This window comes from Acanthisitta chloris, unplaced genomic scaffold (genome assembly GCF_000695815.1).
Source record: "Acanthisitta chloris isolate BGI_N310 unplaced genomic scaffold, ASM69581v1 scaffold15567, whole genome shotgun sequence".
NCBI lineage: Eukaryota > Metazoa > Chordata > Aves > Passeriformes > Acanthisittidae > Acanthisitta > Acanthisitta chloris.
In genome coordinates, this window is record NW_008682181.1 from 15,027 (window position 1) to 30,591 (window position 15,565).

Here is a 15,565-nt window from a genome sequence, read left to right on the forward strand (position 1 = left end):
AGTATGTTTATCAGATAATGCCAACTAACAATACACTAAATTAATGGTTGTTAGAACAAAAAAATATACTAAAACAACATCATAAAAAACCAGATGGCAACCCCCCAATTATGCATAGTTACATATGATAAAGTCCAGCCTCCTGGAGTCCAATGGATTGACACCTTCAAGCATCAGGAAGCATTTGTCTGAAGCTCCAACAATGTAATTAACAGAACCCAGTCAAGCTGTAGGGGAATTACACTGTGAAAAATTGCAAGTTCAATCACAAAACTCTCTGTAAATGTTACCACTGCATAGGTGCAATGGGGCCAGTCATCCATTCCAAGGTTTTACATTGCCCTATTTCTTCAAAGAACCTTCTAAAGGATGTGCTATTTAACACAGTGGTGAACCCAACACAAAATGTGTGACAAATCCAAAGCACTTAGGTTTAGAAGCACTTATGGAAGAATCCATAACATATTTACAGTGTACTGTGTATGACTACACACACTATGAAGTTTTTCCTACTTATTATTTATGTGGCATCTTACTGTTCACAGTATTTCTATGTACTAAGAAGACAAGAGTCTCCTCCATGAGAAACCAGCTCCTCTGATATGGAAATCTCCCATGCCTGTAACTTGCTTTGCTACAGTAAGGCATGTACAATGAAGGTGTTAAATCCCCATGGATCATGACAAAAAGACTCAGTTCTTCCCTTTGTTTCTTGCTCAGTTTCTCTGCTCCAATACAACTGTGCATGTCAGTCAGCATCCATGTGCTCTTGTCTAGTAAGTAGAGTCTTCCCATCTGTATCACCAATCTTTTTTTGCATGTCTTCCACTGCTTTCAGCAAAGCTGCTCTCTCCTGCTCAAGAGTGAGAATGGACTGCTTCAGTTTGCCTTCGTTGGTCAGTAAGAGCTCTACTGTGGCTTCAAGGTTTTGGATTTTTCCATTAGCCACCTATCAAAGTAAAAAGAAAAAGGAAAGAGAGGAAGGATGGGAAGGGGAAAAAAGTAAATTCATTAAGGACTGAAACCATCTTTGAACAATTTTTTCAAGATACATGAATATATATATATTCTTTAGAAATCATGAAAAATTGCAAAGGTAAATACAACTCTTTAGAAATTATGAAAAATTGCAAAGGTAAATACAACTATGAATGTTATTAGATCTGTGCACTTTAGACTACAACTATGATATTGCCTGTAACAAGAAACTTCCCTCTCCCAACTTGATTGCTTTGATTAGTTCACAATTAAACTCAAAGTATAATGCAAAGTAATGAAATTAGAAAGTTACTAAGTCTCCAAATCATATACTAAAGAACTGCCAAGACAAGTTTCTGTATGGGTCAGTTGGGAGACATTTTTGGCCAGCCACATTTGTTGAATTCCACATGCTTTGCAAAGCAAAGTCAACTCAGCTGTTAAGCTGCACCCTCATTTCATCTCCACATGGAGTCCAGTGAATGCCAGTTTGGAGGCAAAATGGAAAACACATACTGAAAAATTCCAAAAATCCTCCATCAACAGGCTGCACATATTGGCATTCTACTTCATGGCAAAACAAAGTATTACATCCTTCAAACTCATGAGATCTGTAGCTGAGGTACTTTGACAACATCAGATACTTGTTTGCAAGTTTCAGCACTAGATAACACCTGGAGACAAGAGCAATAAAACTTCAAGAGCTTATGTTTCAAAGTCACTAGACCAAACACCAGTCTCTCTTGTGACTTGGTGTAGGATGGTCTCTTCTGAAAGGGTGTCTAAATTAGAACATTAATTAAATATGAAATATAAATTGTACCTGCAGCTCTTCCAGGAGATCAAAGTTTTGTTTGCGCAAGCTGCTGTTTGCCTTTTCTAATTTATCCAGTCTCTGATTGTCATTTAAAGATGAATCTATAAGCTCATCCTGAAGCACATGATACTCAACTTCATAAGCTTGCAACTGTTTGGCAATATCCATTTCAAACACCTGTTGTATATAAAAATATTATTAGGTGCTGTGCAGATCAAAAACATAACTCTTTCAAGGCTTTAAAATCTATGGATCTAGATCTAGACATATACCTAATCACTGCATACAAAAAAAGGACTTGGTTTTTTGGCATTCACACTTCCTACTCTGGAAATGTCAAGACTGAGGAAAATGAAATAATCTATCCTTACACTAATACACTTAACAGAAACATTATGCAATGTCAAAGTAGATTTCTATCACTGTTAACTGTGAATCACTGAAATGAATGCTCAGTCTTACAAAAGAATATTAAGAAAACGTTTTATTTTAAAAGTAGAAGAATAAACTGAGTTGCACAGAGTGACCCAAAGAAAAAAACTGCTATTGTATTTTCCTTTTTCTAGGTTTTGGCAAGCATCTGCCTTCAAATTATTCGTAAATATGACCCCAAGATCCCTAAAGTATTTATGTCCTCTAAAAGTAGTGAAGAAGGTGGTAAGTTAAAAGGACAAGTGTGCCAATCACAGAACATAGAAGAAACAGAAGTTGATTTAAAAATGCATCTGAAAAAATAGCCTGAGAATAGAAGTTCAAGGGTTATTCTTTATTTTAAAACCTCTTGTACTTCATTCCTTTTAGAAACGAGCCAAATGCCAAATCCTGTCTTAAATACCTGTTGAAATTACAAGAATGATTTCCTATTTTATCTGCTTTCTCTACAAAACAAAAACATCAGTTTATGAAATGTTTCTGTCGCACGTTACAAGGGCTATAAAAATTCTCTCATGCTTGTGCAGCAGCAGAAACATATATACTGAGCATTTATGGACAGAAGGTTGGGTTATGATTTTGAGTTTGATTACACATATTGAACTTTCATTTTCTGTAGATTTGAGCATCTCTGGTGAACACACCCCGTTGAAATTTCAAAAAAAACAAGCAGTGCAATTAAACAGGGCAGAAATGCTAATCCCCTCATGACCTCTGCCACTTCCAGCCTCTCTGCTCCTGAGGAGGGAGGGAAATCCCTGCTGTCATAACCAGAGTATCAAATCTGAAAGGGGGAAACACAAGGCAAATCAAAAGCTTGACTTTAAAACTAGCTAACTGAAGGCACATTCCGGCCTCAAATTTCATTAATAAAGTCAACATTTGTAAGTCAACTTGTGCTTCTGAAATGAGACTTGGAGGGTAAGAGTCTTCAGTGAAAAAAATCCCCAAGTTAAACTAATTTTCATTAAAGGTTTCGTAAAGTGATAACTAACATGTATAAATACAAAGCTGCTATAAAAGTCATCTGCTTCCAAATGCTTTCAACATCTTCAGAACTGCAATAACAGAATTCTCAGCTTGAAGTGGCACACTGTTGTGGTTTTTCCATCAAGAACTTGTTAAGAAAAGCATTCCTTTGCATTCTTCTTGTATGTTCAGATTATTTCATACCTGACTAATGGTCTTTTCCATCTGTACCAAACCCAGGTTGGGGAGAGTGCTTTTAATAAAATCAACAATAGTTTCTAGGTTCTCATGCTGCAGAATCAAGGGCTTGTGGCTTCCCAAAAGGCTTAAAGCCACTTTAAATATAGCTTCTGATCCTTGAAGAAACAGCATATCTGTGAGAACAAAGAAAAGACAGTATATCAAGAAAACACATCTTTTGACAAGAATATTAAAACAGAAAAATGTCCAAGGACAACATCTTCGCAGGATAGTGACCTGGAGCATAGATATACTGTGCCAGACATGTCCTTTTGACTATGGCTTTAGAAGTTTCATAGGACTGAGATTAGTACTGTGAATAGCACACTTGACTAACACAATCATTCATTAATTTGTTTTGTGAGTTTTCACAAAAAAAAAAAATCCAATTAAAACTTAAGGTAAGTATACAATAAACCAGGCAGACAAGTTTGTCAGTGTTGCCACTTTCTGTGCATGCAGTAGTTAGTGGGTTTTTTTGATGTCCATGGGAATATGAACCAAACTCTAATCCCGATGCCCTTTAAAAATCCTAATTCATCACATACAAAGTAGCCAATGACACCTTAATAAAAAAAAATAAAATAAAGCAAGAAAAAAAAAAGACTAAAAAGAAAAAGAAAAAAACACCACTGGCAAAACTATAATAAAATAAAGCAAGAAAAAAAAAGACTAAAAAGACAAAGAAAAAAACACCACTGGCAAAACTACAGATATCTCTGATGTAGTGAAGAATATATAAAAACCAACTGCCTTTCTTAGTAAGAGCAACCTGTTTCTAAACTTGTATCCTAATGAAATTCCCCCTTGTGCTCTTTTGCTTGTAATGTTGAAGTCATAACTCAATTCACTCTCTCTTTTTTCCTCTGAGAAAGAAAAGCACAAGTAATAACTAACCATATATCTTGCCCTTTGTCACCATTTGTCCTAAAAGTGGTGCAATATTTTTCAACTCTGTGCTGACTTTAATGTGAACTCCAAAGGCAGGAATGATTAAAAAGTGGTAACACAGCAGGCATGTCCCCCAGGTCTCTACTGAAAGTGAAAACTATGGGAAAATGGTTCATAGGGAAAGCTCTATATTAGGACATGGAATGCTGAAGAAAGCTAGGAAATAAAGTGAAAAAACCCAGCTGAAAATAATGCATATTTGTGCTTCAGCACCTGCCCCATAATGACATGTAGATTAGCTCAAGGTGACCTAAAAGTTGTTAATGAATGTCTATATGAGCTGAGCTGGTAACACAGGGCTGAAATCCCTCTCTCCTTTAAAACAGCAAGTACTTAACAAAGACCTGTTTCTTATCCTCTACCCATGCTTCCCATTACATGGCTGCCAGCCAACAACAATGCAGTGAAGGTACCCAAATTAATGTCAGCAGAACTGCCAGTCTACAGGATTAAAAAAGAATTTTTATCTACAATCTTGAAACAAAATAAACACTATTCTATCAAGTCTCCTCTATTAATAAGTAAACGGGGTAAAAGAACACATCTTTCTTAATGCTATACTTTCATCAGATCCTGCTCAGGAGAAGTGTTGAAAGTTTGGACATATAATTAAGAAGTTAAAAGCAGTTTTGATATTTGATTCATAAAACAGTCTAGCCCACTTCTTTTAACATATTGCTTGTACGAGTCCTGCAAAAAGGATGGAAATCCAAAGGAAGTGGTCTGTAACAACTGTATTAAACAGCAGTGAGCTAGCTTCAAGCACCAAGAGTTCAGAGATACCATGTAGAAAGCAGCAGTGCAATCTGAGAGTCTTAGTAACCTCTAGATCAGTTACTTTCATCCCAAAAGTTCTAATAAGTGAGTGATGAAGATGTATATATGTTTCACAAAAGTGTATGAACATATAGGTCAGAAATTATCGGATGCCAACTTGCCATGCTGCTAATGACAGCAAAGTGACAGCTCTAGCCTTTTTCAGGTTTAAAGTTGTGTTTCAGAGTCTTTACTATGGGTAAAGATAATATCTTGCTTTCTAATGTAAGAGAATGTCCAGTGTTCTTGACATACATAGTTCCAGTAAAAGCTTTTTGAAGGAAATTACTAAATACTTTGAAACATTAAAAACTGCAAACATGCTGAACTTCCTAAAAACCAGATTTTTCAGAGTCAACAGTTTCATCACACATGCTTTGCTTTTCTTGATCTAAACTCAGATGTATGAAGGCCATGCATCTATGCTTTCTAATGCAAAATCTTTGTTTTCTAAAGCTCTACAGTTCTCCAATGACAGAAAATACTAAGCTGTGTATTAAGGCAGAAATCCAACTACACTGGATACACAAGGCACTTTGAAAAGATAGGACAGCTGGGGACTGTCATTTGCTTTCCTCCTCTCTCTTCCCATTTTACTAAAACACTGCACACTCCATTGTTTTTTCTGTTGTTTTCCTTCTGTTCATCACTAATACGTAAAATATTTCTCCTGAGTGTCTGAAACAGGTTGGATAATAGTGCTGTTTCTAATAACAAGATTCCAAATATAAGACTTCAAAAATAACAGAAGTTTTGTGAAGAATTACCAAACACTCTGGATACAAATCCAAGGGGAAACTGGGAAGCAAACATGGTGAGAAACCAGGGAGCAGCATACAGACTGGGGCCAATCTCATGTTCCTCTAGGTGGTTGTAGAGATCTCTGTGGTAGTCGTGAAGAAGTCGAGACAGTTGGTACATCTGGATCTGCATGGAATAACAAGAAAGATGCTAAGAATAAACATGCTTTAACACTCATAGTAGCAAAGTCCATGCTCCAAACTTATTAGAAACAGAGAACGGGATTTGTCAGCTATGTTTGCACAGCATTGCATGAAGAAAAGAAAAACCCAAGCTGGGTCACTTGTGAGCCCATGAAAGGCCCATTTGCAAGGTCATCTGAACCTCATACAATGCACAGAATTCTTCCTATTTATGCTTATTATGCTTTTGGTTCAAAACTAGTGCATTTAAGATCACGCATTCTTTTCCCAGATTATCCTTCCCTAATTTTGAGAACTCAATTTATGCTCACCTTCAGGTTTTGACAATGTTATTTATATTGCATTATTATGATTTAACATTACCATTAAGTCCTACCTGTAAAATTGTCATGTCGGGACGATACTGTTTTCTCAGGCCCATGTCAAACATGAGAAACTTCAGCATTTTAAAAGCATCTTCTTCACTCATATGAAGTAGTAAAACTCCTGCTACAAAACTAAGGCCCTGGCAATATCCTACTTCCTGGTCCAGAAGTGAATAGGCCTTCAGAATATTGTAGAGTGACAGCTGCCCAGCTCCCAGCTGTGCTGAGAAGTATGGATGTGTTGGAAACGTGCGCCCTGTGAAAAGAGCTGAAGTTAGCAACTTAAAATAAAAAATAAACAACAAAACCCCCCAAGCCTCGCAATGTTATCAAATTAAACAGTCTTTCAAAAATGTAGATTCTTTTGAAAAGTAGATTCTGAGCCAACTCACAGGGAGACTGTAAGAAACTTAACGACTGACTCTCACACTCTACTACTGCTTTGTTACAGTCATTGCAAAATTAGAATTGTCAAGGGGATGGGGGACAGTCTGTTTGGAAACAGCTGAATACCTGGTACTTAGCAGTGGTCCCTGATCAGTCTGTTAAAAGGTTTATAGGTACTGGTTGCCTGTAACAGTGGGAGGCAGAATTCAGTGGCTTGATGAGTCACCCAGTTCTCCCTTCGTGATTAAAAAGTGTTTGGTTTTAGACAACTGTTAGAATCCAGGCACAGACTTAGAATTTCCAAGCTATCTGGGCTGGGGTCCCTTCCCTTTCTCTTTTCTTCTTGTCTTTCTTTTTCCAGTCAATGCATTTTTTCATGCCCCTCCTCGCCTTGGTTCCTCACAGTCTTACGGGCCCTTTATCCTTTCTTTCCTGCACCATGAAGCTCAGACTCTTGCTTGAGCTGATACAGTTCACCAACCTGGCAGAAAAATCCCCTTTCACATGGGGTTAGTTGTTCTGCCCTGTCACTCATCTGTGCTAGCTCCAGGAGACACCTCGTGAACACCAACATAAGTGTTGGTGCTTGGAGAGTGGGAGTCATATGTCAGAGCAAAACCTTCTCTTGGTCGCAATGGGCTTTTGGATCTATTCCTCATGTCTCTAAATACCAGCCTAAGGTAAACTACACTAAGTGTAGACCTGTAGGAGCACAACTGAGCCATTTCTAGTTCTAAAACAAGATACTGACTTCCACCCCAGACTAGCTTATCTGTAAACTTTCGTACAGCATTTGGTGTCCTTGAACCAAACCAATGCAATGAGGCAAATTACACAGTTTGACCCATAAAATTTACTCAGTGAGTAAAAACTCAATTTGAAACACAGGAAATTCCACCTATCACTGAAAAAACCCTTTTTTTTAATTATTGTATGGGTGGTCAGACACTAGCACAGGCTGCCCAAAAAGGTTGTGGAGTCTCCATCTATGGACATATTCAAAGTCTGAGCAAACATGATCCTGGGCAGACCTTGTTTTGAGCAGGGGTGTTTGGACTAGACAATCTTAAGAACTCCCTTCTAATCTCAACCACTCTGTGATTCTGTGAACAAAGACATTGAAGACTTCACTTTTACAGATTTTTTTTCAAAAACTTTTCCAAAAGGGAATTTTTCATTTTTAGGAAAAAAAACATCCACCTATCAGATTTCCTCTGTGACATACCTCAACAGAGAAGAAATTTGAATACCTCTTTTGTTCTAGAATTAAGTGGAGCTTGTTTTTTGGTTGCCCACTTGTTAAATACCACCCCACCCTTTAGCTCCTGGAATGCTGCTGTGCTGCCAGATAATATCAGAGCTCCTGTTTCACAAAAACAAAGCCCAGGGCAGAGTCCTCCTGCCATCTGCTAGCTGCTCTAACCTGTCACATGGGACACTGGCATTCAGTTCTGAGTAGGTCTCCCAAGCCATCGAGTCAGTTGAATGTTACAAAAGAAATATATTTCTAGCTTTCAAATGAGAAGGAGCTTGTGTCCCTTCGCTTGAATGACAAGTTACTACAGCACAGTCTAAAAGCAGAGCTGTACTGCCTCACTCATGCAGCAAGGCTCCTTTCATGTAAGTAAGGAAAAAAACATACAAGTTTAGCAAGCATAGAAATGCAAAGAAGTTCTAAAAACCAGTAGTAAACTGAAGAGGATCAGAGCTGCTAAACTCACAAGCTGATTTCTTTCCAAGTGCCCTGGTGTTGACTTAATTAACAATTTTAGCTTTTACTTTGGAGAAAAGACCTCCTGGTCCTGCTCAAAAGAGACTCTAAATGAACTGTGATACCTCTAGAGCACGAGAATGAGAGAGGAGTACCTACTATAATATTTTTTTTAGAATGGAATGAAACAAAACATAATTTTCCATTGTGTTCAGCAAACACTCAATGCTAGATGGTTTTCTACACTGATAGCATCTTGTGTTCAGCAAACACCCAGTGCTAGATGGTTTTCTACACTGATAGCATCTGGAAGTCAGTTTACCCTACCTTATTGAGAGCAGAAATCATTTACTGAACATGACTTCAGGACCTGAAATTCCCAGTGACTGCAGTGGTTGTGCAGATGGGGTCACAACAGTAAATACATATAAAAGTCTTCAGAGAATTATGTGGTTTTTTTCTAGTCTATGTAATGAAATAGCACCATGACACAAACTGGGCCAGGAAAGAAGCTGCTGTACCTTACCTTTGAGGCCAGCAGTGTCCATGTGGGTGCATTCTCAGGAAATACTGCTTACAGCTAAAGATGCATCAATTCAACCAAGTGTGAGCAATACTACTATGGCTTTAGCTCACACTGTGTTAGCAAGACCTCTACAGCCTAATTTGGGAAAGTTTTTTAAAATATTACAACCACATGTTGCAAGAACATGGGTTTTTCTTTCAAGGCAGAAGAGGAGGCTTTCAGAAGGATTCTTAAAAAATTTTAAGAGAAAACAGTTCTGATAGCCTGAAGGAACACAAGTCAGAACATGCAAATTCCTGCTAGCTGCCTATCTGCTTATGCTGTCTGTTACTGTGCAGCACAGCTCTATTTCAATGTGAAACACTAGGAAGCCTTCAGCTTCCTAATTTGTAAGAAGAGGGCTCAATCCTTCCCTCAGCCAATGTGCTGGCACCCTGGCAAAAACAACACCTTGCATAAAAACCACCATGAACTTACCAATTTGCCAACACATGCAGTCATTTGTTTCTACAAGCAGAGCACACAGCTAAGATGAGAAAGTATTTGTGTGCAGAACCAGGCAGAAAATAGGAACAGCTTGCTGAGCCAATAAACCCCAACCTGCTGCGTGAGACAACCAAGCTCAGACCTGACTGTGCTCCCTACTGTCCAGGGCTTGTCCCACCCCTCTCCCCTCTGCTAAGGGTGTTCAATTCACTGAGCCAGAACCAAACTGGTCACCTCTGACTGAACCACTTTAGTGCAACAGAATCCCAGCCTTTGATGCCAGGGATATCAACCCCAGGTATTCTTGACCAACAGGTAATTGCTAGCAAATTATCTCTGGTTGCATGCAAATGTCTCTCTCAAAAACAAAAGACTCCATCTGGCACTGGAACTGGTGTGAAAAGTCTGAAAGGAAACAATTTACCTACATTGCAACTGCCTATTCCCAGCTGGCATTTAAGGCTCCTTGGAGTGCTACTTTCCCAGTGCCAAGCTGAAACCTGGCAGGCCTGTCAAGTAGGGGAAAGTGAAGGTGGCATCAACCACCACCCTTTCCACCTCAGCTCATGCCAGTTTCTGTAGAAACACACCTCTCCCATCAGATTCCTTTTTTTCTATGCACTGCCTTGATACTCTGACTCACTTTACCAAGTGTTGCAAAAAAAAGTAGGAAATATCTACCTTGTTTTCATTTCAGAGCACTACTATACTTACCCAGGTCAATAAGTATTGCATGTTGTTGGGAAGTTAGTTGTTTCAGGAGTTCTTTATAAGGTATGTCCTTTGGTGGTTGTTTACTGGGGAACTGATGTTTAAGGTGGTATTGCTCTGCTAGAAACTTCCATATCTCCCCACGGTGGTGCCGTGGTACTCCTGAGTGAAGAAAGTAATTCAACCATTAATTTGTACTCCTACTGAGGGCTCAGCTACAGCTGAGCTAACAGGATTGAGGAACTGAAGATCTGTATCTGCTAGATATGCCAGCAGATTCCAATCTGCCACCTCCAGTGGACCAGAGAAGCAGATTAAACTACAGTGCTTACACTTCCTCAACCAATAAAAGACATCAGCATCTCAACAGGAGAGATTGAAGGTAGAAACAGGGTAGGCTGCCTAAGATTAAGATTAATGCTTACATCCAATAGGATAAGTACTAGAAGAGGCATTAAAAATTGCCACACTTGTCCCTGAGGTTATTTGCTTATCTCCCATGCAAAGTACACAGTAAAGCACTGCAATAGAACAAACTCACACTTTACACTAACACAGCCTAACTCTGGTTTTAGGATTTTTAGGCAGGTAGGATACACACACCAGTATAAACAGGTACAAATGAAATGTGATCTAGGGACTACAACACAGGCAGATCATCAGAAAACAAGTACTGCATTTCAGTTTTGCTATTGGTTTGCTCAATGACTAGTACATATAACAATGTTTTAAAGCTTGAATTTATTTCTCTATAAAAAGGATGATGTTACTTAACTATTTCACATAGGTAATGGCAGCCTCTATTTTTACCTATATGTAAAGCTTGGAAAGTATAATTTATTCAGCACAAGACTGACACTACTAAACCATCTACACAAGAAATCAATACACTATTATTTGGAAAAGTATTTTGCCTAATCCATGATGCACTGGAACCAGGTATTACAGTTGGAAGTAACTTATGATGTTAGGTATTTTGGACTTTTTTTTCCTCTGGAATACATGTAACACAGTTGGAAGTAACTTACGATGTTAGGTATTTTGGACTTCTTTTTTTTCCTCTGGAATACATGTAACATATGGAGGACAATAACAATAGGGGAAATCAAAACTGACTCAAGCATACAACTTTCATGGAAAGATAACACAACATATTAGCTTTTGATTTTGTTAGAAATCTAGACTTACCTAGTCATTTTAAATGGACAATTTGGTTTAACCTGCTTGTATAATTGCATAGAGTTAGGTGCCCTTGATATTGTTAGAAATCTAGACTTACCTAGTAATTTTAAATGGACAATTTGGTTTAACCGGCTTGTATAATTGCATAGAGTTAGGTGCAATATTTAAAATATTGAGCTTGTAATGGTCATTACTTCTTGACACTTCCTTTACCTGTTGGAAAGCTTTGTATAGAACTATAAAAAGGTCCCTGGAGTAGCCATCTTCACCACTGGCTACAGACAGCACTCAGCATAAGGCCTCTGGGACCAACCATGGCACAAACAACACTGAGTAAGAACCCAATTTCTTAGTACATTTGCAAAAACATCCTTAGGTTATATTACTTTTTCTGCAGCTAAGAGAGGAGCTGCTTGCTCAGCCCTGTGGTTGTAAGGAAGACTCTAAATGGTGTTTGCAGGCACAAGGTATTGTTGAACTCAGAGAAAAGGCAGTTCTGCAGAGATACACACATATACTGTTTGTATAAGACATGGCACTCAGTTTGGAACAGAGAATTTCCAGACAGCAATGCAGATGTTTCTTGAGTTATTTACACAGTCAATTCTTTGGCATTATCCAGGGTCTTTTTCTTTAATTGTAACTTTTAATTTACAAAATCAGATTGCATCAATTGTAATACATTGAGGGACTGTAAAGCTCTCCTGTAAGGACAAATTTTATTCAAACATGAATGTTATAGCTCCAGTAATACAACTGCAGCTGCCACCTCCAGGGACTGGCACTTGCATTCCCATAACCATGATGGTACCAAACATGGTTACTTGTTTAGCCAGCAACCAGCAGAACAGCTCCAGTGAGAATCTGGTTGTAAGGACTGGTTAAGAGCTCACCCTATTCCTTTTCTCATACAACTTACATGCACTTCAGCAACTTGGAATAACAAACTGTGCTTACCTTGCCCAACAGCAGAGTGTATTTTTTCCACATCAAATTTAACCTTTGACCTTCCAGGCGTACTCAACATTTTTTCCCAAATCAAAGTTACTTCTTTTAAGCATGGTGTGATTTCTTCATAGTCAAGTTTCAGACGTCTGTTCTGCAAATTGTTTTCTGAAGCTGGGAAGTGACATCAAGAATGTAGCAGTTAATATTGGTTACTATTTGTAAAATGGATTAACTTGCAACTTCATTAAACCCTTTTAACTCTGAAACATTACATATGTCAATTTTTGTGATTGTGAGGTGGGATTGGTTGGTTGGTTTGTTTTTTAAAAGATCTTATATGCAATATCAACAGTGTTTGACCAGTTAAATTAAGTTCCCTACAACTAGTCAACTCTTAAATATGAAGAAACACAAGAGATGATGACTAATGAAATAAACATAAGATTGTACTAACAGGACTTTTCAATTTCCCATCTCTTAAGAAAAAAATTAGTGCAGAAGCCCTACAGCAAATAAAAATACAAATCCTGTACAGTCATCTATTTCTTATGCATACAACTCCAAAGCACTAATAACAAAGTAAAAAAATTACTTTAAAGGTGATCATTCACATTTAACAGACTACATAAAAAGGGAAGTTCAAGTATAGAAAATTACAGAACCCTGAACACAAATAGGACTATAAGCACTATATATACATGAGACTCTCTTAAAATTCTCTCTCCAGTGAATAAGTTAGAGCCAGGGTCAATGCATATCTCAATATTAAATACAACAGTTTAGATCATCAGAGCCCCTGAAGCAGAGATGTACTGTAATAGTGATTTTTCTCAGGTTACAATTTACAAGAATATTGCACTGTATCTTCATGTGTTATCTAAAAGGGATTAAAATAATTAATCAACAGATGGGAAAGCATCAAAGAACCATGGCAAAAATGAAAATGATTCTGTAGTTGTGTGCAATTCCAAAGTTTGGAAGTGGAGTGAGAATTTCTAAGAGACTTCTGGTAAAGCTTTTGAGATTTGTTTCTGTGGGGGCATTTTAGTACTAGAATGTACCTGGAAAACATGGTTTATTAATGGTATTTATAAAAACTAAATAATAAAGCATCTTTTGTGACAGTGGACGAATTCATGCAGGTCTTGAGACAGAAAAAAATAGGAGAAAAAAGGTGTAGCTCAGATGAGTGAATTTGTGCAGGTCTTGAGACAGAAAAAATGGGAGAGGAGAAAAAAGGTGTAGCTCAGATGAGACAGAAGTATGTCAGTCATCTACTCCTAAAAGGATGAAAGAAAATTCTTTAAGGAAACCAAGACAAATCTACAAAGAGCACTAAGGAGTGATATATACTGTGGCAAGTTCATGGCAAATTTACCAAACTTAAAACTCTTACTCCTTAACTTCCATTCAGCCTCAAGACTGGCCAAACACAACATTGCAATGATCAATGCTTAGACAATGACCTATGGATGCAAATGTAGAAAAGAATTCAGTTCATGACAGTGATCATGCTGAATTCCTCGTGAGAGTTTCTAGACACCAGCCTAAAAAACCTCAGTCATGGTAAAGCTAAGAGAGTATCACAGTAAACAAAGAGATCAAATAAACAAATAATATGATGAAGTGATTAAAAAAGTGTCAATTATCACACGCACTAGTGAGTGCTGAGGGAGATAGTCTGCTAACCTAATTTACCACAAAAGGTGAACTTGTATTGCAGTAGGGTATAATCAAGAACTTCACCAACCTTGTAACTTCTGGTTTTCTTTTTCCATTCTGAGGAGCAGTATCTGCTGAATAATGGCTTTCTTCCACAGCTCACGAAGCTCATGGGGTGTTCGTTTCCTTTCCTCCTTCACTGGCCCAAAAGGTCCATCTTCACATACTGGTTCCAGTGGGGATCTGGGTGGAAGTTCTCCCAATTCACAGTAATCTTTAAAAAAGAGAAGCTGCTGTGAACGACTTAAATGTCAGAAAAAGGCAAATGAAGGCACACAGTTTGACAGATTACACACACACACATATATATACATACACACATCTACATAGATACACAAACTCACAGATATATATATATATCTGTATCTACCTCTACACATACACACATATATATACAAGAGGTAGCAATACCAAGCAAAGTTTCCCAAATGGCACTTTCAAGCAGATTTACAATCTGCTTCTGAGTAAGACACAAATGGGCCAAAGCTTAGAACATGTTTTTCTATAACCTGATAAAAACATTGCAGCACACACCAAGACCACAGCTTGCTAATTACAGCTTTACATGGAGGGAATCAAAAACAAAAGGCAAGTTTGAGAAATTACAAAAACATAACCTGCAGCTGAAACCTGGCATGACTCAAATAGCAGATAAAATCAAATACAGCACCCACATAATTTGAAGAATCATCTCTAAAGTGTGTTTAACAGAAAACACACCCTTAGCTGCACAAACACACCACCACCTAGGGCCATACAATGGGCTGATTACCAGATCTTAAAGTAAATAGGCTAAAAGGGAGACAGGCACTTAAGACATGTTTGTTTTCACTTCTAACTTTTAACCATATCATAACCTTCTGCACTTTTTCTTTTGGCTTCAGCTGGTCTACCACAAAATGTATCTTTCTGTCAAGCATGCAGGGTAATTTTAAGAAGGCTGAAAATGCCAGGAAAGAAAGTAAAAATTAAATAAATCTCAGGCAAATTTAAAAAATGTTTCTTTTTAGGCAAAGAGTATATAAAGCTGTTTTAAAACAAGTAATTGATGTAACAAGTGTAAAGTCTTTTACTTTGTTTGCTTAACACCTGCTGGAGTATCACTTAATGTTACCGATTTATACAACATCTCTGAAGGCTCAGTAGTCTTTGATATAACCTGTGCCTAAAAGAAAAATCACTCAATTCACCAAATTGAAAATGAATGGTCAAAACAATCAATCTCTTCCTACCAAATCCCCAATGTGAAGCCATCACTTCTTCACCCATGCAAGAAAATGCTTTGAAGTCAGTGCAACAAAAACCATTCCCCAGACTCTCCAGCCCAGGACAAGTACATCTGTGCCTGATATTTCAGACAGCTCCTGGGGAAGGGGCATT

The 15,565-nt window shown here is 37.9% G+C and overlaps 1 protein-coding gene across 1 annotated transcript in view; it reads right to left on the reverse strand.

Moving 5' to 3' along the window:
- Positions 1-583: 583 nt before the first annotated feature.
- The window catches only part of TBC1D1 (TBC1 (tre-2/USP6, BUB2, cdc16) domain family, member 1), a gene marked incomplete at its 5' end in the record, with an annotated part of 27,637 nt that continues 12,655 nt past the window's right edge, over positions 584-15,565 (reverse strand). Inside the window, 8 exons of the mRNA XM_009078427.1 lie at positions 584-949; positions 1,802-1,972; positions 3,401-3,570; positions 5,971-6,130; positions 6,524-6,768; positions 10,337-10,495; positions 12,473-12,634; positions 14,214-14,399. Coding sequence (XP_009076675.1) covers positions 749-949; positions 1,802-1,972; positions 3,401-3,570; positions 5,971-6,130; positions 6,524-6,768; positions 10,337-10,495; positions 12,473-12,634; positions 14,214-14,399 — 1,454 coding nt within the window. The remainder of the gene's footprint in view (positions 950-1,801; positions 1,973-3,400; positions 3,571-5,970; positions 6,131-6,523; positions 6,769-10,336; positions 10,496-12,472; positions 12,635-14,213; positions 14,400-15,565) is intronic.